Source organism: Papio anubis, chromosome 8 (assembly GCF_008728515.1).
Source record: "Papio anubis isolate 15944 chromosome 8, Panubis1.0, whole genome shotgun sequence".
NCBI classification, from domain to species: domain Eukaryota; kingdom Metazoa; phylum Chordata; class Mammalia; order Primates; family Cercopithecidae; genus Papio; species Papio anubis.
In genome coordinates, this window is record NC_044983.1 from 28,946,945 (window position 1) to 28,969,511 (window position 22,567).

Consider the following 22,567-nt stretch of genomic DNA (forward strand, 5'->3'; position numbering starts at 1 on the left):
TGTATGATTCCACTTATATGAGTTTCCTAGGATTGGCAAATTCATAGAGACAGAAAGCAGAATAGAGGTTCCCAGGGGCCAGCGGGAGAAGAGAATGAGGGGTTATTGTTTAATGGAATAGCGTTTCTGTTTGGAATGGCAGGAAAGTTCTGGAAGTGGTAATAGTAGTGACGACTGTACACCTATGTGAATGTGCTTAATGGCACTCAATTGTATACTTAAAAATGGCTAAACTGTAAATCTCATACTGTGAATATTTACCACAATTCCTCCTCCATCCCTAAAAAAAGTTTACGGCTCACTTAGTTATGAAAGAAAACTATGTCTTCGGTCCGTACATTCAAGATGACAAAGAAAAGAAGGAACAACGGTCGTGCCAAAAAGGGCCGCGGCCGTGTGCAGCCTATTCGCTGCACTAACTGTGCCCGATGCGTGCCCAAGGACAAGGCCATTAAGAAATTCGTCATTCGAAACATAGTGGAGGCCGCAGCAGTCAGGGACATTTCTGAAGCGAGTGTCTTCGATGCCTATGTGCTTCCCAAGCTGTATGTGAAGCTACATTACTGTGTGAGTCGTTCAATTCACAGCAAAGTAGTCAGGAATCGATCTCGTGAAGCCCGCAAGGACCGAACACCCCCTCCCCGATTTAGACTTGTGGGTGCTGCCCCACGTCCCCCACCAAAGCCCATGTAAGGAGCTGAGTCCTTAAAGACTGAGACAGACTCTTCTCTGGAGAAAAATAAAATGGAAATTGTACTTTAAAAAAAAAAAGAAAGAAAGAAAAATATCTATACTTGGAAACTGAACCCTCTTAGTGTTGACACTTACCGCCAATTGAATTTACCCTCACAACTTGGAAAGCCATAATCAGCATGATCGTGCATGAATTCGGAGTGGACAGCTGTGTTCCACATTACCTGTTAAAAAAAAAAAAAAAAGGATCAAAAGCAGCAGTAAATGAGTCCTGAGGGAAAAAAGAAATCATGAATGAATGGTAACTAGGTAACAGCAGATAAAATACTGCCCTTTAAATTAAAAACAAACCTGGCTAGGCGCGGTGGCTCACACCTGCAGTCCCAGCACTTTGGGGAGGCCGAGGCAGGTGGATTACTTGAGGTCAAGAGTTCGGGCCGGGCGCAGCAGCTCACAGCTATAATCCCAGCACTTTGGGAGGCCAAGGTGGGCAGATCATGAGGTCAGGAGTTCGAGACCAGCCTGGCCAACATGATGAAACCCCGTCTCAACTAAAGATACAAAAAAACTTAGCCAGGCGTGGTGGCACACGCCTGTAATCCCAGCTACTCAGGAGGCTGAGGCAGGAGAATCTCTTGAACCTGGGAGGTGGAGGTTGCAGTGAGCTGAGATTGTGCCATTGCACTCCAGCCTGGGCGACAGGGCTAGACTCCATCTCAAAACAAAAACAAAAACAAAAAAAAAAAAAATTAGCCAGGCATGGTGGTGCGCACCTGTAGTCCCAGCTACTCATGAGGCTGAGGCAGGAGAATCACTTGAACATGGGAGGTGGAGGTTGCAGTGAGCTGGAATCACATCACTGCATTCCGGCCTGGGCAACAGTGAGACTCCATCTCAAAAAAAATAAAATAAAATAAACAAACAAAAAGAAACAAAAACATATATAAATGAACATACATAAATGTCTACCACATGTGATCAGAAGGAATAAGTAAATACGAGAATAAAACATTACAAAATCAGTTTACCGTACAGTATTAGCCCAGCAGTATATTTTTTAAAAAATAAACTTGCACCAATCAACACGAAATTTACTACCATAACTGGTTTTAACTACATAAAACCACCTTATAATGAATTTATATAATTCATACAGTCATAATTGCATGGTTCCAAGTAGAACAGATTCCAAAAAGTATGACTAATAGGAAAGGAAACAGTTGAGGGAAAACGTACCAGAGAAAAAAAGTCTTCCTAAGACAGAAAGAAAAACATCACCTATACCAGGGAACAGACTTCAAAAAAGCTTTTTGGAATTAAACTCAGGTATGCACCACTGATGAGATTAAGAGATTTGCTTACATAACACCAAAAAGATGACAAGTTAAAATGGAATGCCATTAATAAAGGTGGTAAGCTTGAGATTACAACATATGTTGAAAGTTCATTCAAATGAGTGGCATTCTTTGCAAGTATAAGCAAGAGGCAGCTTTAGAAATAAGAGCTGCTGTTTTTTCCTCTTTGTCAAGGGTAAAAAAATGAAATCATTCAATGTGACCTGCACCACAGATATTAATACCAAAAAAATCACCAACATGAGACAGAAAATCCATGAATCCACGTAAGAAGATTCCATTCAACAGTTTGGTTTGCTGGCTGGGTCTTCCTGCTGAGAAAGAACTATCCTGTGGTGTAGATGACCAAACTAAATTACTAGGCCGTGGCCGGTCTCGGTGGCTCAGGCCTGTAATCCCAGCGTCTTGGGAGGCCACGGTGGGTGGATCACCTGAAGTCAGGAGCTCGAGATCAGCCTGACCAACACGGTGAAACCCCATCTCTACTAAAAATACAAAAATCAGCCGAGTGCTGTGGCGCGCGCCTGTCATCCCAGCTACTTGTGAGGCTGAGGAAAGAGAATCACTCGAACCCAGGAGGCAGAGGTTGCCATGAGCCGAGGTCGTGCCACTGTACTCCAGCCTGGGCGACAAGAGTGAAACTCCATCTCAAAAAAATAATAATAATAAAAATAAAAAGTAATTAAAAATAAACAAAAAATTTTAAACACAAATCAAACAAAAACAATCCTATTGCTTAAGCCACTTTTAGTGGGGTCTAGGGTTTTTTTTGCAGAATGAATTTTAATGGATACATTTGGAAACATTCTTATTTGGATTATGATTTACAAATAGAAAAAGGATTGTAAAGGGAAAGAGAAATAAAAATTCTACCTTTTTGGGTACACATCCAACATTCACCTGGAAAAAAAAAAAAAGAGACAGATTTTAACAATATTGAATTCAAACCATCAAACAAATCTGTAAGAAATGCACACTAAGCATCAAGCGAGGAGGCTTCCTTGGGTTCTAAGTCACAGTATACTAAATTCTAGTTACTTTCTTTGTTAAAAAAGGATAAGAACATTATTTTCCTTCTGTGATGAGGGAGAGAAGTTTATTCATCCGCATTTTCTCAAGGAAAGCAGACAGAGAAAGGACAATCAGCCCATCTGAGCAGCTGTCTAAGAGGACTTCTGGGGAAAGTACTGCAGAATACATGGATAAACACCCAAGATGGGCCAGGCCTGGTAGTTCACACCTGTAATTCCGGCATTTTGGGAGCTGAGGCAGTTGGATTGCTTAAGCCCATGAATTCGAGATCAGCCTGGGCAACAAGCGAGACCACGTCCCTACAAAAAAAATTAGCTGGGTGTGGTGGTGCACGCCTATGGTCCCAGCTACTCAGGAGGCTGAGGTGGGAGGACCACTTGAGCCCGGGAGGACAAGGCTGCAGTGAGTCATGATCATGATCGTGCCAGTGCACTCCAGCCTAGGTGACAGTGCAAGACCCTACCTCAAAAAAGAAACACACACACACACAAAGGTTGAACACAGAGATACTGGTGAATACTCAACCAGAAGCACAAAAATTTAAAGTACATGGCATGGAACTTGGGATGTTGATTAACCATTAGTAAAGAAACTTGAGAAAACCTAAATAAATATTAGATCTCATAAAATGACTTTGATTTATAACTACTTGGCATTTGGCCTAAAGAAGTAACCAAAGATGTAGAAAAGCGAAATGCACAAATGCACAGATTATATCATGTTATGTACAAATACATATTTGGTTACAATCATGTCCATTTCACTGTTAGTTAATATGTAGAAAAATACTTACAGAATAAAAGTAGGAAAAGCAAGACCATAAAACTACTTTTTTTTTTTTTTGAGACAGAATCTCCCTTTGTTGCCCAGGCTGGAGTGCAATGGTGCGATCACAGCTCACTGCAATCTCTACCTCCCGGCGATTCTCCTGCCTCAGCCTCCCGAATAGCTGGGACTGTAGATGTGCACCACCACGCCCAGCTAATTTTTGTATTTTCAGTAGAGATGGGGTTTTGCCATGTTGGCCATACTGGTCTCGAACTCCTGACCTTAGGTGATCCACCTGCCTCAGCCTCCCAAAGTGCCGGGGTTACAGGCGTGAGCCACTGTGCCCAGTCAGAAAACTGCATTATTCTGTTTGTTTGGGTTTTTTTTGAGACCGAGTCTCACTATATCGTGCAGGCTGGAATACAGTGGCAAGATCTCGGCTTACTGCAACCTCTGCCTCCCGGGTTCAAGCGATTCTCATGCCTCAGCCTTCCGAGTAGCTGGGATTACAGGCGCCTGCCAACCTGCCTGGCTAATTTTTGTATTTTTACTAGAGATGGAGTTTCACCTTGTTGGCCAGGCTGGTCTCGAACTCCTGACCTCAAGTGATCTACCCACCGTGGCATCCCAAAGTGCTGGGATTACAGGCATGAGCCACCACACCCAGCCGAAAGCTACATTTTTTAAAAGTAAAGATAACAGATAATTTAAATAATGAAATATTTTTCATCTGTCAGATTGGCAAAAATTCTAAAGGTTGATTATAACTAGGGTTAGCAAACACATCCTGATTGGCCCAGCAATTCTACTTTTAGAGTAACCTAGAAAAGTAGTCACATATTATGCTCCTGTATCCAAAGATGCATTTATAGGGATATTCCCTGAAGCTTGGTGATAATGGGTAACTACAGACACATTAACTATCCATCAGCAGGGAAGTATCAAATAAATTGTTATACATTGAGTCTGTGGAATATTCTGCAGCCATTTAAAAAGGGCAAGGTAGATTTCTATGCACTATATGGAAAGAGTTCTAACATATACTGTTATGCATCAAAAGAAAGTTGCAGAATGGTAGTTATGCCATGACCCAATTCGTATTTATACGCAGTATGTGTATGTATATTTATGTACGGGTGTAAACACAATTTGGCTATACTCCAAGCAATCAACAGTGTTTCTCTGGAAAGGGAGAAAACTTTCACATTTTGTTCTATATATATATATATATATATTTTTTTTTTTTTTTTGAGACAGTCTTGCTCTGTCACTCAGGCTAGAGTGCAATGGCGCAATTTCAGCTCACTGCAACCTCCGCTCCCCAGGATCAAACAATCCTCCCTCCTCAGCCCAAGAGTAGCTGGGACTACAGGCGTTCACCACCATGCCTGGTATTTTTAGTAGAGACAGGGTCTTACCACATTGCCCAGGCTTGTCTTAAACTCCTGAGCTCAAGTGATCCACCCACCTTGGCATCCCAAAGTGCTAGGATTACAGGCATGAGCCACCATGCCTGGATATACTTTTTTATAAAAAAAATAAAAAATATTTTTCTAAAAATACAGAGACAGGGTCTCACTATGTTGCCCAAGCTGGTCTCAAACTCCTGGGCTCAAGCAATCCTCCTAACTCGTCCTCCCAAAGTGTTGAGATTACAGGTGTGAGCCACCATACATGGCTTATATATGCTTTTTATTTTATTTTATACATAAAAATTAAAACTACTTTACAAAAATAGAGACAAGGTCTCAGTATATTGCCCAGGCTGGTCTTGAACTCCTGAGATCAAGTGATTCTCCCGCCTCGGCCTCCCAAAGTGCTGGGATTATAGGCATGAGCCACTGCGCTTGGCCTGTATATGCTTTTGGAAAACAGTTTAATGATCACTCACCAAAATTCATAGGAGAATCTTAGATGTTTACAAGCAGCAATTATTCCACTATTCCTGTCAGCACCGCATCCTTCATGGTAGAGTGTCACAAGTAAAAGTTTCTGGTTGTTTCATCTACTTAAAACCAGATATAAGAAACAACCTAAGTCTTAGCAACTTTAGGCTTCAATGTAAAATCATGAAAGCTCTCGGCACTTTAGGAGGCTGAGGCAGGAGGACTGCTTGAAGCCAGGAGTTCATGACCAGCCCAGGCAACAAAGCAAGACCCCATCTCCATAAAAAATAAAAATAAGTTAGTTGGGCACAGTAGTGTGCCTGTAGTCCTAGCTACTCAGGACACTGAGGTGGGAGGGTCAAGAGTTCAAGGCTGCGGTCATGCGGCTGCACTCCAGCCTGGGTGACAGAGCAAGACCCTATCTCCAAAAAAAAAAAAAAACTCTCTTGGAAAGGTTTTCTTCTGAAAGCAGTTCCCCTGTCCAGAAGATGCTTACAGCCCACACATCTTCTTCCAACTGGCCAAGACAGTTAAAAACTTCAAAATGCCCCAAGGGGTCCAAAAATTTAGTCAAGGCAAGTATCAAACAGGCTACACACTTTCTAGGTGTGACAAATCTCAGAGTTTTGAGAAAGACATTAAAATCATCATGGAATCCTTGGAGGACTGAGATACTAAAGCACCAGTGCAGACGGTCTTAGAGGAAGTCTGGAACCAATACTACTTCTGTCAGTAATAGGCCTTTCTAGACTTCAATCTAGAAGAAGATGATTTTTTTTGTGCTTTGAGTTAGGAATCTGTCCTTTTGATTTTAACTTTCTAACAGCTTCCCTCATATGTTTGGGTTGTAGTGGTGGCATTTCTCCCCACTTCTGACACACATTCAGTGCTTCTTCTACCACCTCCCAGACAAAAACCTTGGAAAGACCAGACACAGCAATAACAACATTCTGAGACATAGAGGTGCCACTGATGGACTGGATCAGCCTTTTGATGGCTGCCTTAGGGAACGCTGAGTGGCAATACATTTCATAATGGTTCAGCTGCTCCACAGAAAAAGAAGAAACCGCCGGGCACAGTGGCTCATGCCTGCAATCCCCGCACTTTGGGAGACCGAGGCGGGTAGATCACGGGGTCAGGAGTTCAAGGCCAACCTGGCCAATATGGTGAAACCCCATCTCTACTAAAAATACAAAAATTGGCCAGGCATGGTGGCATGCGCCTGTAATCCCAGCTACTCAGGAGGCTGAAGCAGGAGAATCGCTTGAACTCAGGAGGCAGAGGTTGCAGTGAGCCGAGATTATGCCACTGCACTCCAGCCTGGGCGACAGAGAGAGACTATGTCTCAAAAAAAAAAAATAAATAAATAAAACAAAAACAGAAAAAGAAAAAGAAGAAAAAGAAAAAGAAGAAACCAGGATTTGCATCTTCTGAATCTCATCTTCATCTACTTTCTTTTCTTTGGTATCTATTTTCAGTTTTTTGGCTGCAGGAGTAAATAACGATGAGTTTTCCCTTTCAACTATTGTTAAATTTGAGACATCCTGACTCATGAGCTCGCTTTCCTCCGCTGCAGCTTCTTTCAAGTCCGCATCTGCGTCTCCATCAGTTTCCTCTGGGATTCCACCCATGTCGGTAGCCCCCGGGTCTCCGGGAGCAGCGGCTGTCTCATCTGGCTCCCCTGTCTCTCCACCTTTGTCCGTGGATGACTCGCAGGCATTGTCCATCGCCAATAGGATTGGAGGGGAGAGGAGATCGCGGCGTTGTCAGAGGCAGGAGCTCGAAACCCCGAGCTACACAGACTCTATATGCTTTTTATAATGGGAAATAGTCATTTGTCACTTGTTTAATTGTTTTTAGACATTTATAAACCAGAATAACCAAAAATACACTAAAATGATTTAATTTGGGAAGTGGAATTTTGGTGAGTGACTCTCCAATCCTTCGTCTATAACACAATTATTCTTTTATATTAAAATGAATGCCTTCTAGACATAATTTATATTAGGGGCTTGTAGCTCTGCCGATCATGACCATAGGAAACTAGACTGGCTTTCTGTTTGCCCCAGTAATACTAGCCTAGCTCTCATAATAGAATGCTTTCTGGGTATCCTTCTATGGTGGATCCTGAACCACATACATAGTAGCCAAGGCACTTCATACAAAAAGCTAAATTCAAAGAAACCTGCCCAAAGCTCATGAAGATCGCTAATGTTTGAAACAGATGGTCTTCCTGAACAGTAATCTTCTATTCCTTTAGTTGTGTCAAAATTCTAACAGCGTACCTGCTACAATTTCATTATAATCCTATTATTTGTTATTATCCTACACTCGGTTATTATAAAGGAATGAGTGATGGCCGGGTGCAGTGGCTCATGCCTGTAATCCCAGCATTTTGGGAGGTCAAGGCGGGTGGATCACTTGAGGTCAGAAGTTCGAAACCAGCCTGGGCAACATGGTGAAACCCCATCTCCATTAAAAATACAAAAATTAGACGGGTGTGGTAGCGTACGTCTGTAGTTCCAGCTACTCAGGAGGCTGAGGCAGGAGAATCACTTGAACCTGGGAGGTGGAGGTTGCAGTGAGGTGAGATCTGCCACTGCATCCAGCCAGGGCAACAGAGTGAGATTCCGCCTCAAAAAATAAAATAAAATAAAATAAAATAAAATAAAATAAAATAAAGGAAGGAGTTATGTTTCCATACAGTCTCAAGTTATCAGTTACATGGGATTTTTTTTTTTTTTTTTTCCTGGAAAGAGATAGGTCATACACTGTCAAGTTTTGGACTTGGATTTTTTTTAATGCAATTATGCTACAATAAGAATACTAAAGGCAACAGAAACAGGAACTCATGGGATTGAGAAAAGGGTACAGAATTCAAGCCTCATAAAAGAATCAACACCTACAACAAGCGCAAGCACACTATTCAGAAAGTACTTCATATTAAAAATTAGAATAATTTATGGGCTGGGTGTGGTGGCTCGCGCCTATAATCCTCATGCTTTGGGAGGCCAAAAAGAAAGACGATTGCTTGAGCCCAGGAGTTAGGGACCAGCCTGGGCAACATAGTGAGACCCTGAGACTCCATCTCTGCAAAAAATTAAAAAATAAAAAATTAGTTGGGCTTGGTGGTGCATGCCTGTAGTTCCAGCTATTCAGGAGGCTGAGGCAGGAGGATCTCTTGAGCCCAGAAGCTGAAGGCTACAGTAAGCTCTAATAACACCACTGCACTCCAGCCTAGATAACAGAGCCAGACCCTACCTCTAAAAATAAATGATAATAATAATAATAATAATAATAAATGTATGGCTCTCTATCTAGAGTGCCCTTTCATCTGGCCAAGCTGAGGATATGCTATTTCTCAACCCCCAAGTACCTGACATTACTGGGATAAATAGAATAAGCCATTTTGAAGAAAGGAGGACGGCAGGGATTTCTTAATGGTAAGAGCAGAGAAAGGAAGTCGAAACTCTGTGGGAAGAACAACGCTGGCCCCATATTGGGAACGATTTTTCTCTTCTAACCTGCCTTTTCCAGTTATTTGGCAGGCAACGTGCTTCCCAGTGCCCTCCACCCACATCTTTATATCCTGCAGTTCACCATTTAAGTTTACTAAGTGGCTTCGACTAGGACAGACTCCAAAAGCAATTTTCCCAAAGGTAGAGATGATTTGTGTGCTAAATAAATACTGTTGGTCCTCCAGCTACCGTTTCTTGTTTCCCAAGAATCATTAAAAGCAATCCAAGGGTGTCATAAAGCACTCAATGTTCTAAACTACTCTCACATACCATGAGTTTGTTCCTCATGTGTATTTGAAGCTACTTTAAAGTTATTTAAGTCTTCTTTTTTTAAGTTTTTTAAAAATATGTTTTTAAAGTTTTTAAAAAATATGTTTAATTTTAAAACATATTCTTTTTTTGGAATATGTTTCTTCAAAGCACCAAGGTGGGCTTTCACTGGTGCCTGGTGTCTGTAACTCTGATTTGTTTTTTAGAAGTTTCTGCCTTTTTCGCTTCTACATAGTCTTAGCTTGCAGTCATTCATTCAGAGGCACTGAGTAAGCACCCACTTGTGCCAGGCATTATGCAAGGTAAGGCACTAAACAGATATAGTCCCTGCTCTTGCGGACTGTATCAGTATCCTGGCCTACAGTGCCAGCCAGAGAGAGGTTCTGAGCCTATCCAAGATACTGCCTCAAGGGGCAGCAGCAGAATCACCACATTCCCTAAAATTGAAGAGCACTGGGCCAGAAACCAGAGGAAGAGGATGGTGGAAAATTGTGGCCCTGTTGGGTCACAGGAGCTGCGCCCCAGCACAACACTTTGGGGCCTGGGGCACTGGTTGAAAGGAAGCCTATGACCCTGAAATGCCACCGTCCTATTTTGGCAGCTCCTGTGAACAGGCCTCCAGGGATTTCCATTGCTTTTAGAGAACTATTTACATGCCAGCAACATGACGTGACTTCAGCACCTCTGACTTGGAAGGAATGAAAAGCACATTTAGGCTGGGAGTGGTGGCTCATGCCTATAATTCCAGCACTTTGGGAGGCCAAGGCAGGTGGATCGCTTGAGGCCAGGAGTTCAAGATGAGCCTGGCAACGTGGTGAAACACCATCTCTAGAAAAAATACAAAAATTAGCCAGATGTGATGTGTGAGCCTGTAGTCCCAGCTACTGGGGAGGCTGAGGCAGGAGGATCACTTGAGCTTGTGGGTCAAGGCTACCGTGAGCTGAGATAGCACCACTACACTCCAGCTTGGGCAACACAGTGAGACCCTATCTCAAAACATAGATATACACACTTAGTTCCACTGAGAGCTGGGGAGGCCAGGGGTGAAAAGCTGGCATAGTCTCGTTTACCCACCCCCTCTGCTGCTCCCTTCTCTTTCCCCCATTTTTTTTTTTTCAATTTTTTACAAATTAGAGAGGGAGGCTGGGCATGGTGGCTTACACCTATAATCCCAGCACTTTGGCAGGCCGAAGTGGGCAGATCACCTGAGATCGGGAGTTCAAGACCAGCCTGACCAACATGGAGAAACCCTGTTTCTACTAAAAATACAAAATTAGCTGGGCGTGGTAGCACATGCCTGTAATCCCAACTACTTGGGAGGTTGAGGCAGGAGAATCGCTTGAACCGGGGAGGTGGAGGTTGCCGTGAGCGGAGATCACGCCATTGCACTCCAGCCTGGGCAACAAGAGCGAAACTCCATCCCCCCAAAAAAAAGGAAAAAACCAAACACACACACAAATTAGGGACAGGATCTTACTATGTTGCTCAGGCTGGTCTCAAAATCCTGGGCTCAAGCAATCCTCTTACCTTAGCCTCCCAAAGGTTGGAATTACAAGCATGTGCCACTGCACTCGGCCTTCTTTCCCCTTTCTCTAGCTCAGGGGTCCCTGTCCCCCAGGTGCCTATTAGGAACCAGGTTGCACAGCAGGAGATGAGTGGCGGGCAAGTGAGCGAAGCTTCATCTGTATTTATAGCTGCTCCTCATCGCTGGCATTACTGCCTGAGCGCCACCCACCTCCTTTCAGATCAGTGGCGGCATTAGATTCTCATAGGAGCATGAACCCTATTGTGAACCGCGCGTGCAAGGGATGCAGGTTGCACACTGCTTATGAGAATCTAATGTCTGATGATCTGTCACTGTCTCCCATCATCCCCAGATGGGACCAACTAGTTGCAGGAAAACAAGCTCAGGGCTCCCTCTGAGTGTACATTATGGTGAGTTGTATAATCATTTCATTATATATTACAACGTAATAATAATAGAAATAAAGTGCACAATAAATGTGATGCAGGCTGGGCGTGGTGCCTCAAGCCTGTAATCCCAGCACTTTGGGAGGCGGAGGCGGGCAGATTACCTGAGGTCAGGAGTTCAAGACCAGCCTGGCCAACATGGTGAAATCCCATCTCTACTAAAAATACAAAAATTAACCACGTGTGGTGGTGGGTGCCTGTAATCCCAGCTACTTGGAAGGCTGAGGCAGGAGAATCGCTTGAACCCAGGAGGCAGAGGCTGCAGTGAGCCGAGATCATGCCATTGCACTCCAGCCTGGGCAACAAGAGTGAAACTCCGTCTCAAAAAATATAAATAAATAAATAAATGTGATTCACTTCATTCCTCAATCATCCTGAAACCATCCCCCTACCCCTGGTCCGTGGAAAAACTGTCTTCCACAAAACTGGTTCCTGGTGCCAAAAAGGTTAGGGACAGCTGCTCCAGCTGACCTGTGCATCAGGTTGTCAGAGGGAGCACAGGCCTCAAGTCAGACAGATAGGAATTTGACTCTCAGCTCTCCCATTTAGTGGCTAGAGGTGGGTGAGTTTCCAAATTTCTCCTAGCTCAGTGAAGGAAATAATGCTTCCATTATGGAGATTTTTGAGCAGGTCAGAGGTAAGGTATATAAAGCATCTATTTCTAGTCTATGATAGATGTGATGATGACTCTGACACCTCTGAATTATTTCTGCGTCTGCTGGCTCCTCACACGCACACAAAGCACACGGAAAGGGGGAGATAAATTCCCCAGGTGCCTTCCTACCTAAAACACATCAGCTGATCACAAAGGAAGTTTGCCTCCCAGACTGGAGCATTATCCAGGTAAGTTCTCAGGGCTCTGGTTGCCCAGAGTTGCACACTGCTGAGACCCTAAGCATACAACACTGGCAGATTCCCTAGTTCTCCAGGTGGGCATTAATGAGGGAGAAGAAACAAGTTTCCCTTTTTTTTTTTTTCCTTCAGACAGAGTCTCGCTCTGTCACCCAGACTGGAGTGTGCAGTGGCACAATCTCAGCTCACTGCAACTTCTGCCTCCCGGGTTCCAGTGATTCTCAGCCTCCCGAGTAGCTGAGATTACAGGCACACACCACTATGCCCTGTTAAGGTTTGTTTTTTTGTTTTGTTTTGCTTTGTTTTCAGATGGAGTCTCACTCTTGTTGCCCAGGCTGGAGTGCAGTGGCATGATCTCGGCTCATCGCAACCTCTGCCTCCTGAGTTCAACCAATTCTCAAGCCTGAGCCTCCCAAGTACCTGGGATTACAGGTGCCTGCCACCACACCCAGCTAATTTTTTTTTTTTTTTTTTTTTTTGAGACGGGGTCTCACTCTGTCATCAGGCTGAAGTGCAGTGGTGCAATCTTGGCTCACTGCAACCTCTACCTCCTGGGTTCAAGCGATTCTCCTGCTTCAGCTTCCCGAGTAGCTGGGACTACAGGCATGTGCCACCACGCCCAGATAAATTTTTTATTTTTTATTTTTTAATTTTTAGTAGAGACAGAGTTTTACCGTGTTAGCCAGGATGGTCTCGATCTCCTGACCTCATGATCTGCCCACCTCAGCCTCCCAAAGTGCTGGGATTACAGGCATGAGACACCACGCCTGGCCAATATTTGAATTTTTAGGAGAGATGGGGTTTCGCCATGCTGACCAGGCTGGTCTCAAACTCCTGGCCTCAAGTGATCCACCCACCTCGGCCTACCAAAGTGCTGGGATAACAGGTGTGAGCCACCGTACTCAGCTAAGAAACAAATTTCACAGGCCGTTCAGTAAACATATCATCAAGGAGACTCCTGTAACTCAGCCTCCCTTTCCAAACCGATGATCCATTCCTGAGAGCTTCCTCTTCCAACCAATCTAGTGTTCAGAATCCCAATCAGTGGGCCTGCTGGCATTAGCTTACAGTGAGGATAGGGCCCCCCTCCAAGGAGGGACTGAGCAGGTATAGAGTCTGGTGATAACAGGTGGCAAAATTCAGAAGCTTCACCATTTTTCCTAGGGCCTGCCTCGTTACCTTCAATCCTGCCTAGCCAGGTAGAAACTTCACATTGCCCATGTTGGCAGTAAAACAAGAACTTGGTTAATTTGCAATTGCACCTGCCAAGAACATCATCTGTGTTCAATAGTGAACTTCCGCCTGGGTGTGGTGGCTCAAGCTGTAATCCCAAAACTTTGGGAGGTGAGGCGGGAGGGCTGCTTGAGCCCACGAGTTAGAGGCCAGGTTGAGAAACACAGTAAGGCCTCGTCTCCACAAATAAAAAATTTAAAAATTAGCCGGGTGTGGTGTTGCACGCCTGTAGTTCCAGCTAAACGGCCGGCTGAGGTGGGAGGATCGTTTGAGCACAGGAGTTTGAGGCTGCTGTGAGCTATATTGCACCACTGCACTCCAGCCTGGGTGACAGAGCAAGACCCTGTCTCAAAAAACAAAATTGTTAACTTCCTTCCTCTGGTTCCCCTCAACCCCCCACCACAGAAGTGCCTAGTTTCCTCCCTCTGTCTTCCTTCTTTGCTACCTGAAATCGAATTCAAGACCAGAATGAGAGAACTACTTAGAAAATAGACGAGTCATAATTTCCAAAGCAAAACACTATTGATTCATCAACTCAATTCTTTCAGCAACTATATATTGAGTACTTGCTATGTGCAAAACACTGTTCTAGGGGCTTCAACTATACTGATGACTTAAACAGATAAAGATCCCTGTCTCTGTTGCATTTCATCAGCTTTACACCAACCATGACTAAATAGAATGCTGTCTGGATACGGCCCTGCCCCTGGCACATAGTCGCTATTCAACATCCATGTCTCCACCTTCAAAGTCTTTTTTTCATTTCAGATGAAGGTTCCTTCAGAGGGGCATCAAGCTTGAGAAAGAAAGAAAAAAGAAAAGCACTCTGTGTAAAGCAGAATCTAAAGCAAGAAAATCAACGGATACATTTGCAAGAGATATTAACAAAGGCTGTTTTTGTTCAATTCTTAACTAAGTAAAACATTAGATTAACCTGAACCTTCCAGTCTCAGGAAATCACCAGATTTTTTAAAAGTGTGAGTGGGTGTAGTGGCTCACACCTGTAATCCTAGCACTTTGGCGAGTCAAGACTGGAGGATCCTTTGAACCCAGGAGTTTGAGAGGAGCCTGGACAACACAGCGAGACCTAGTCACCATAAAAAATAGCCCGCAGTCTCAGCCAGTTGGGAAGCTGAGGCAGGAGGATCACCTGAGCCCAGGATATTGAGGCTGCAGTGAGCCATGATTGTGCCACTGCACTCCAGCCTGGGCGACAGAGTGAGACCCTGTCTCAAAAAACAAACAAACAAAAAAATTTTAAATAAAAAGAATTGTTACTCTGGGGCATTCAGGGAGAACAATAAATAGTTTTGTGAGACAACTCTTCGGGGATGTCAGTCCCCACCATTACCTGATGCCCACCATCTCCCGTTCCCCCCAAAAGAAAAGGACCTGGGACCTCTACATCCTATTAGGCTAGTGCAAAAGTAACTGCAGTAATATTTAATGTTGCAACACCTAGTGAATAGAAGGTAATTATTTGTCACTGATTGGAATCTACTTACAAATGCCAAAGTGGGCTGGGCATGGTGGCTCAGGCCTGTAACCCCAGCACTTTGGGAGGCCGAGGCGGGCAGATCACTCAAAGTCAGGAGTTTGAGACCAGCTTGGCCAACATGGCAAAACCCTGTCTCTACTAAAAATACAAAAATTAGTCAGGTGTGGTGGCATGCACCTGTAATCCCAGCTACTCAGGAGGCTGAGGCAGGAGAACCACTTGCACTCCAGCCAGGGTGACAGAGTGAGACTTTGTGTCAAAAAAAAAAAAAAAAAAAGCCAAAAGGTATCAGTATTTCCATATCATTCCTTTAGTTTCGCTCTATAAAAAAAGTTCTTGGATTCTTGGCCAGACACGGTGGCTCATGTCTATAATCTCAGCACTTCGGGAGGCCAAGGCGAGTGGATCGGTTGAGGTCCGGAGTTCGAGACAGGCCTGGCCAACATGGTGAAACCTCATCTCTACTAAAAAAAAAAAGAATTAGCTGGGCGTGGTGATGCGCCCCTGTAGTCCCAGCTACTCAGGAGGCTGGGCAGGAGAATCGCTTGAACCTGGGAGTCAGAGGTTGCAGTGAGCCGAGATGGCACCACTGCGCTCCAGCCTAGGCAACAGCCTGACTCTGTCTCAAAAAAAAAGCATTCTCTGTGGTTACTTTTCAAAGTATGTTTTACAAAGAAACAGACACCCCGAAGGATTCAGAGGCAGTCTTTCTTTTCCTAGCCCTGCAGATTTAGTGGGTTTTGAGGCAGATGGCAAAGCAACAGTATACAAAGACTAGTACAAAAAAACTAAGCAGTCAACAAGGTAAGTTAAAAGCCAAATTTCAACAATAGCATTTGCTTGCTTTAGCCCCACCCTTTATGGCCACTCCTTTATTTGTCACTTATGAATATGAGTGGGCCCCATTCTATGAAATTCTAAACCCAGGAGACACATTAGGGTACCCTTCTATTTCAAAAAACTATCTGTCAATATTGTAGGAACTGATGACAGAGTTCCTTTAAACTGACCTCCTTTTAGTAATTTAATATTTAATAATGTATGTTTAAATTAAAACATTTAATAATGCATGTTCAGGCTGGGCACGGCAGCTCATGCCTATAATCCCAGCACTTTGAGAGGGTGAAGTGGGAGGACTGCTTGAGCTCAGGAGTTTGAGACCAGCATGGGCAGCGAAGCAAAACCTTATTGCTACTGAAAATTTAAAAAATCAGCCGGGGCATGGTGGTGGCCATGTGCCTGTGGTCCTGACTACTAGGGAGGCTGAGGCGGGAGGATCACTTGAGCTTGGGAGTTCAAGGTTGCAGTGAGCTATGATCATGCCCCTGCACTCCAGCCTGGGTGACACAGTGAGACCCTGTCTCAAAAAAAAAAAAAAAAAAAAGCATGTCCAGTGTTCAGCTTTCTCAGGGTATAGACATCATAATATCAAAGTACACAGTATCATTTCCAAGTGAGGTTATGATTTACATGTTGCTGGGTAATTGTTTTCAGCCTAGATGAACAATGATTCACTGAGCAGCCTGTTGTTCACGGATCTTTCAAAGCCCCTACTTCTCTCCCCCGCAGGCCTCTCCAACTGGGGCTGTGCAGCACAGTTCACTGTGACTGGGCGATCATGAACTTTTGTCACATGATCAACCCTCACTACCCAACTCTCACTGGTGAGAACTACTCGCCAAAACCACAGGAACCTGGTTATTCTTATCACAGAATCAGTACACTCAGCAGGAACCCGGGACCACAAGCTCCCCAGGCCCTGGGGCAAAGGGAGCAGCAATTCAGAAAGAACTTTTCCTTAAGCTGACTCTCCCAACACCTGTGTAGGCAGAGAAGCGAACCACAGAGGCAAAGCTCCCAGAAGGCTCTAATTCACCTTGGCTTTGGGCGATCTTTGTATTTCTCTCCAGTCTACACGTGATCATGAGAGAAGCAATTTATTTAACCTTTTGGAGATTTCAAATACTGAATTCAAGCAAGGCTCAGTGGCATCTACCTGCAGAACCAGCTAGTCAGGAGGCTGAGGTGGGAGGATCGCCTGAGCCCACGAGTTTGAGGCTACAGTGAGCTCTTATCACACCACTGCACTCCAGCCTGGGAAACAGAGGGAGACCCTGTCTCGTAAAAATGAAACAACACGCCAGACGCAGTGGCTCATACTTGTAATCCCGGCACTTTGGGAGGCCGAGGCAGGTGGATCACTTTAGGTCAGGAGTTCAGGACCAGCCTGGCCAACGTGGTGAAACCTCATCTCTACTAAAAATACAAAAAATTAGCCAGGCATGGTGGCTGTAGTCCCAGCTACTCACGAGGCTGAGGCACATGAATTCCTTGAACCCAGGAGATGGAAGTTGCAGTGAGCCGAGATCACCCCGCTGCACTCCAGTCTGGGTGACAGAGCAACACACACACACCCCCCCCCCCCCCCCCCCCCCCCCCCACACACCCAGGTCTGCTGGGACCTAGTACAGGACGCTGGTCCAAAACAATGGCCTCCCATAAACTTTAACAGTTGAACAATTAAATGAAGGAACACTGATAAAACACTGAAAAACCAACCAATTTCACTACCTGTAAATGACCCCTGCTAGACACACATTCTAATTTGAACCTTCCGTGTGAGTTCATTCACCACAACTTTAAAATTTCCCCAAGCTTTAGAAATTAATGGATTTTATTTAGGAAAGAACTCATAGAAGAACCAATCTTAAACTTCTGCCGTGCACAGTGGCTCACACCTGTAATCCTAACACTTTCAGAGACCAAAGCAGGAGGATTGCTTGGGTCCAGGAGTTCAATACCAGCCTGGGCAATGTAGTGAGACTCTATCTCTATAAATTAAAAGAAAAAGAAAAAGGAAGACAAACTTCTATTGGGCATCGCCAAGGGTGAGATCTCAATCCTATGGCTTACTACAAAACTACTTTCACTGAGTCACTGGTTTGCTCAAACCCGCCCCCACCCCCAGTTCACTGTGTGTCCAGAAACTCCACATTTTTCAAACCACAACCTACCCATCAGCTTCTCATCTCTTATTTCTATTAAAGAGACAGCCTTTGCTCCAAATTTGATTACACAATATATCCCGTTTCCATGCCTAGGCCTGGGACCCATTTTTGAGGTTCCGAATGTCAAAGAATACTACCCAACCCACCACCTTTTTTTTTTTTTTTTTTTTTTTGAGACAGAATCTCACTCTGTTGCCCACACTGGAGTGCAGAGGCATGATCTTTGCTCACGGCAACCTCTGCCTTCTGGGCTCCAGTGATTCTCGTGTCTCAGCCTCCCAAGTAGCGTGTGCCACCACACCCAGCTAGTTTTTGTATTTTTAGTAGAGACAGGGTTTCACTATGTTGGCCAGAATGGTCTCGAACTCCTAGCCTCAAGTGATTCGCCCACCTCGGCCTCCCAAAGTGCTGGGATCACAGGCGTGAGCCACTACGCCCGACCCCATCTTTCGAGGTCCCGAAAGATACCATCTCCTTCATGAAATCTTCCCATGGTGCCCACACATAAGTGATCACTTCAACTGTTCTCTGGACTACCATAATTTCTTATTACTTGCAGCAATTAACACAAACCACCCCCCTTCGGGGTTGACTGTCTGTATTTTGTCTTCCCCACTGCAAACCAAAATGTGATTGAGGCAGGTCTCAATCTACAGAGATCTATTTAGCCAAGTCTGAAGATGCACGTGGGAAAAAATACAGATCGCAGGAGTATCTATGACCTATGCTTTTTCCAAACAAGGTTTTGGGAATGTTAGCATTTAAAGGGGAATGAACAAGGAGGAGGAAAAAGAAAAGAGAGGAGCATAGTCAGTAAGGCAAATTATTACTTTTTTTTTTTTTTTTTTTTGAGACGAAGTGTCACTCCATTGCCCAGGCTGGGGTGCAGTGGCATGATCTCGGCTCACTGCAACCTCCGCCTCCCAGGTTCAAGCAATCCTCCTGCCTCAGGCTCCCAAGTAGCCGGGATTACAGGTGCCCGCACCACGCTCAGCTAATTTTCATATTTTTAGTAGAGACGGAGTTTCACCATGTTGGCCAGGCTGGTCTCGAACTCTTGACCTCAGGTGATCTGCCCACCTGGGCCTCCCAAAGTGCTGGGATTATGGGAGTGAGCCATCACGCCCAACCTAGATGGCTACATTCTTGTGAGGTTCTTATGAGCCTCAGCAAATCTACATTTTACATAAGATAAAGTGAAAACAGGGAGTAGAAGAAATGAGGCTATGACATGGGATTGTGAAATTACAGCTGTCTGTTTGGGAACAAAAGGAAAAGCAGTTTTTGCGTGATTCAGTTCCCAAACCAAACTTTCCCTATGACATAGTTTGGGGTTCCAAGATTTTTTTCTTTCACAACCACAAAATTCCTTAAGGGAAGGGACATATCTCACAAACGTTTATATCTACCGTTTTCTCCCTACCCGCCCCCAATCCAAGCACTTAAAATACAATAAAATGGGACAGGAGTGGTGGCTGATGCCTGTAATCCCAGCATTTGGGGAGGCCAAGGCAGGCCAACTGCTTAAGCCCAGGAGTAAGAGACCAGCTTAGGCAACAAGGCAAAACCCTGTTTCTAAAAAAATAAAAATAACGAAAATAGGCCAGGTACAGTGGCTCACGCCTGTAATCCCAGCACTTCAGGAGGCCAAGGTGAGTGGATCACGAGGTCACGAGTTCAAGACCAGCCTGGCCAACATGGTGAAACCCGTCTCTACTAAAAATACAAAAATTAGCTGGGTGTGGTGGTGGGCACTTGTAATCTCAGCTACTTGGGAGGCTGAAGCAGGAGAATTGCTTGAACCTGGGAGGTGGAGTTTGCAGTGAGCAGAGATTATACCACTGCACTCCAGCCTGGGTGACAGAGCAAGACTCCATCCAAAAAAATAAAATAAAATAAATAAATAAAATTTAAAAATTAAAAATTAGCTAGATGTGGTGGCTCATACTTGTAATCCAAGCACTTTGAGAGGCCAACGTGGGTGGATTAGCCGAGGTCAGGAGTTTGAGACCAGGCTGGCCAACACGGCGAAACCCCATTTCTATTAAAAGTACAAAAACTAGCCGGGCATGGTGGCGTGCACCTACATTCCCAGCTACTCGAGAGGCTGAGACAGGAGAATTGCTTGAACCCAGGAGGTGGAGGTTGCAGCGAGCCCAGATTGCACCATTGTACTCCAGCCTGGGTGACAGAATGACTCCCTCTCAAAAAAAAAAAAAAAAAAAATCATAACAGGAAGGTAAAGTGGGTGAACCTCTGAAGCAGATTATAACATGAGCAGAGAAAGAGGAAGAGAAAAATGTGGCAAGCAGAACCGAAGTGAGCAGTGATCAAATACTCTCACGAGGTGTGGGAGGGGGCACTCAGTGGGACCCTACAATCTGCCTTCTGGAGAGACAGACTTCTAACCTTCAGTCTGGACTATGGTGTCAAAGTGCAAGTTGATAATTAATAGGGATTTTTCCTTCCTCTTCATCTCCATGTTCATTTTTTAAAAAGGGCACTTAACAATGAAGTCAGCCTTTTCATAACTGTCAATTTCTAGTTTCATTCATTGCACAAGTGCTTACTGAGCAAGGGATTTTAAGGTGATAAGAGATACACAAACATAGAAGCCCATCCCTGTCCTTAAGTTCCCATTTTGACATAATTTAAATATTAATCTCCAGAGGAATTTAGAGAACCTATCCCGAATCCCAGGTTCCTCTTGGATACAGCATTTTAATCGTCAACACCCAAATCTTGTGATAGAAAAGGGTGGGCACACCAATAACTTGGAAAAACAACATTTATTTTTAGGATGAGTGCAGTGGCTCAGGCTTGTAATCCTAGCACTTCAGGAGGCTGAGGCGGGAAGACAGCTTGAGTCCAAGAGTTTGAAATCAGCAGGGGCAACATAGCGAGACCCCCATCTCTACAAAAAATAATAATTAACTGGGTCTGGTGGTTCGCCCCTTGTAGTTCCAGCTACTCAGGGGCCCGAGGCGGGAGGATCTCTTGAGTCTGAGAGTTCGAGGGTGCAGTGAGCTATGATGGCCACTGCACTCTAGCCTAGGTGACAGGGCAAGACCCTGTCTCAAAAAACAAACACACACAAACAAAAACCCTTATTTTCAAAAATTATGAATTTTGTAAATCTCAGGATTTACATCCGTCTGTTTTTAGTTTTGCAATCCACATGAAACCAAGACAAAACAAAAGCTCTGAGAACTCACCTAATCAAGGTCGCCTTGGCTGCAATTCAGATCACCTGAAAATCCCAAAGCCCAGGCTGCACCTCAGACCAATTAAGCTGGGAATCCAGGCACCCTCAGGTGATTCGAATGTGCAGCCAAGGTTGACAACAACCGCTATAAATCATTCTGCCCTTGAAACGGGAGAACCAAGATCTATATTCTTCAAGGGTACCCTCCACCATCAACGACACCGTCACCCTCGTCCCTACACACAGGCCACCAGCAATGTTCCCAGATGCAGTTTTGTGTTTGACGCGGTCAAGCATAGAATCCAATCCTCTCCCACTTGGACAAGCGAGGATGGAGGAAGGTTAATCTAACCCGCCCCGGCCATGGTCAATATCGCATCCCTGCGGAAGCAGAGGCTGGCTCGGCTTTGGGGGCCGCAGAGAAGCCCCTGGACGCTTCTCTCTTCTCCACCTTCTGGGGTCCCGGCTTCGGAATGGGGAGTTGCGGGGGTGGAAAAGAGGAAAGCGCAGCTCGGGGAGACGGAATCGCCATACGAACGAGCACAGGCTGTCCCCCGAAAGGCCGAGACAAAGCGGCGCCCCCTGACCGAACAAACGGCGGTACTCACGCAAGTGCCACCCAGCTTGTGGCTCTCCACCACGGCGGCCCTGGCGCCCAACTCGGCTGCCCTGCGCGCGCTGGCCAGCCCGCCCGAGCCGCCCCCGATCACCAGGTAGTCATAGGAGGCCACGGCACCAGCGGCGGGCGGCGGGCCCTGCGGCTGCGGCTCCTGCCTGCAGGCCATGGCACGGGAGAGGGCGCGTGTGACGGCCGCGGGCTCAAGCAGAGGCAGCTGGAAGCCTGGGGACGCGCGCGCCGCCCGCCGCCAGCTCGGCCCCGCGCGGGCGCTCAGGGCTCGGGTGAGCAGGGCCATGCACGCGGAAGTGGCGCGCCGAGGGGGGCGGGCGGCCCGGGGGCGGTCCCCGGGGAAGGGGGGCGCGGGCCTCCGGCAAGCGCAGCCTCACGGTGACTAAGCACGCGCCCGCCGCTAGGCGAGACCCGGGGGGGTGCCCAGAGTCGGGGCCGCCTCCCTATTCCCCGCCCCGGTGGCGGAGCCTGAGGGGTTTCTCCGCCTCCGTCCTCACCCCGGCACCTGGATCCCGAGCGGCGCCTGCAGCGTGTAGCTTTCTGAAGTCCGGTGGAGCGAGGCGGGGGACAGTGAACGTCCTCTCGTCCTCTCGTCCTCTCGTTCTCTCGTTTCAGCTGGCTTTTCCCGAGCTGGCCCCCTGGGGAGTTGC

General features: G+C 45.7%; 3 protein-coding genes across 3 annotated transcripts in view; 1 reads left to right on the forward strand and 2 right to left on the reverse strand.

Moving 5' to 3' along the window:
• The window catches only part of GSR (glutathione-disulfide reductase), a 58,232-nt gene extending 35,944 nt beyond the window's left edge, over positions 1-22,288 (reverse strand). The window contains exons 1-3 of the mRNA XM_031669462.1: positions 21,898-22,288; positions 2,922-2,948; positions 829-917 (exon numbers count right to left, since the gene is read on the reverse strand). Of these exons, the coding sequence (XP_031525322.1) occupies positions 829-917; positions 2,922-2,948; positions 21,898-22,203 (422 nt within the window). The 5' untranslated portion in view covers positions 22,204-22,288. The remainder of the gene's footprint in view (positions 1-828; positions 918-2,921; positions 2,949-21,897) is intronic.
• LOC101010859 (40S ribosomal protein S26-like) lies at positions 329-759 on the forward strand. Its single transcript, XM_009212825.4, has one exon. The coding sequence runs from the start codon at positions 346-348 to the stop codon at positions 691-693; it is 348 nt and encodes a 115-aa protein (XP_009211089.4). The 5' UTR covers positions 329-345; the 3' UTR covers positions 694-759.
• LOC103886719 (transcription initiation factor TFIID subunit 11-like) lies at positions 2,929-8,186 on the reverse strand. The gene is made up of 3 exons (XM_031669463.1): positions 7,150-8,186; positions 5,740-6,816; positions 2,929-2,948 (listed from the first exon to the last, which is right to left on the reverse strand). The coding sequence occupies exons 1-2, from the start codon at positions 7,459-7,461 to the stop codon at positions 6,487-6,489; spliced, it is 642 nt and encodes a 213-aa protein (XP_031525323.1). The 5' UTR covers positions 7,462-8,186; the 3' UTR covers positions 2,929-2,948; positions 5,740-6,486.
• Positions 22,289-22,567: the final 279 nt, after the last annotated feature.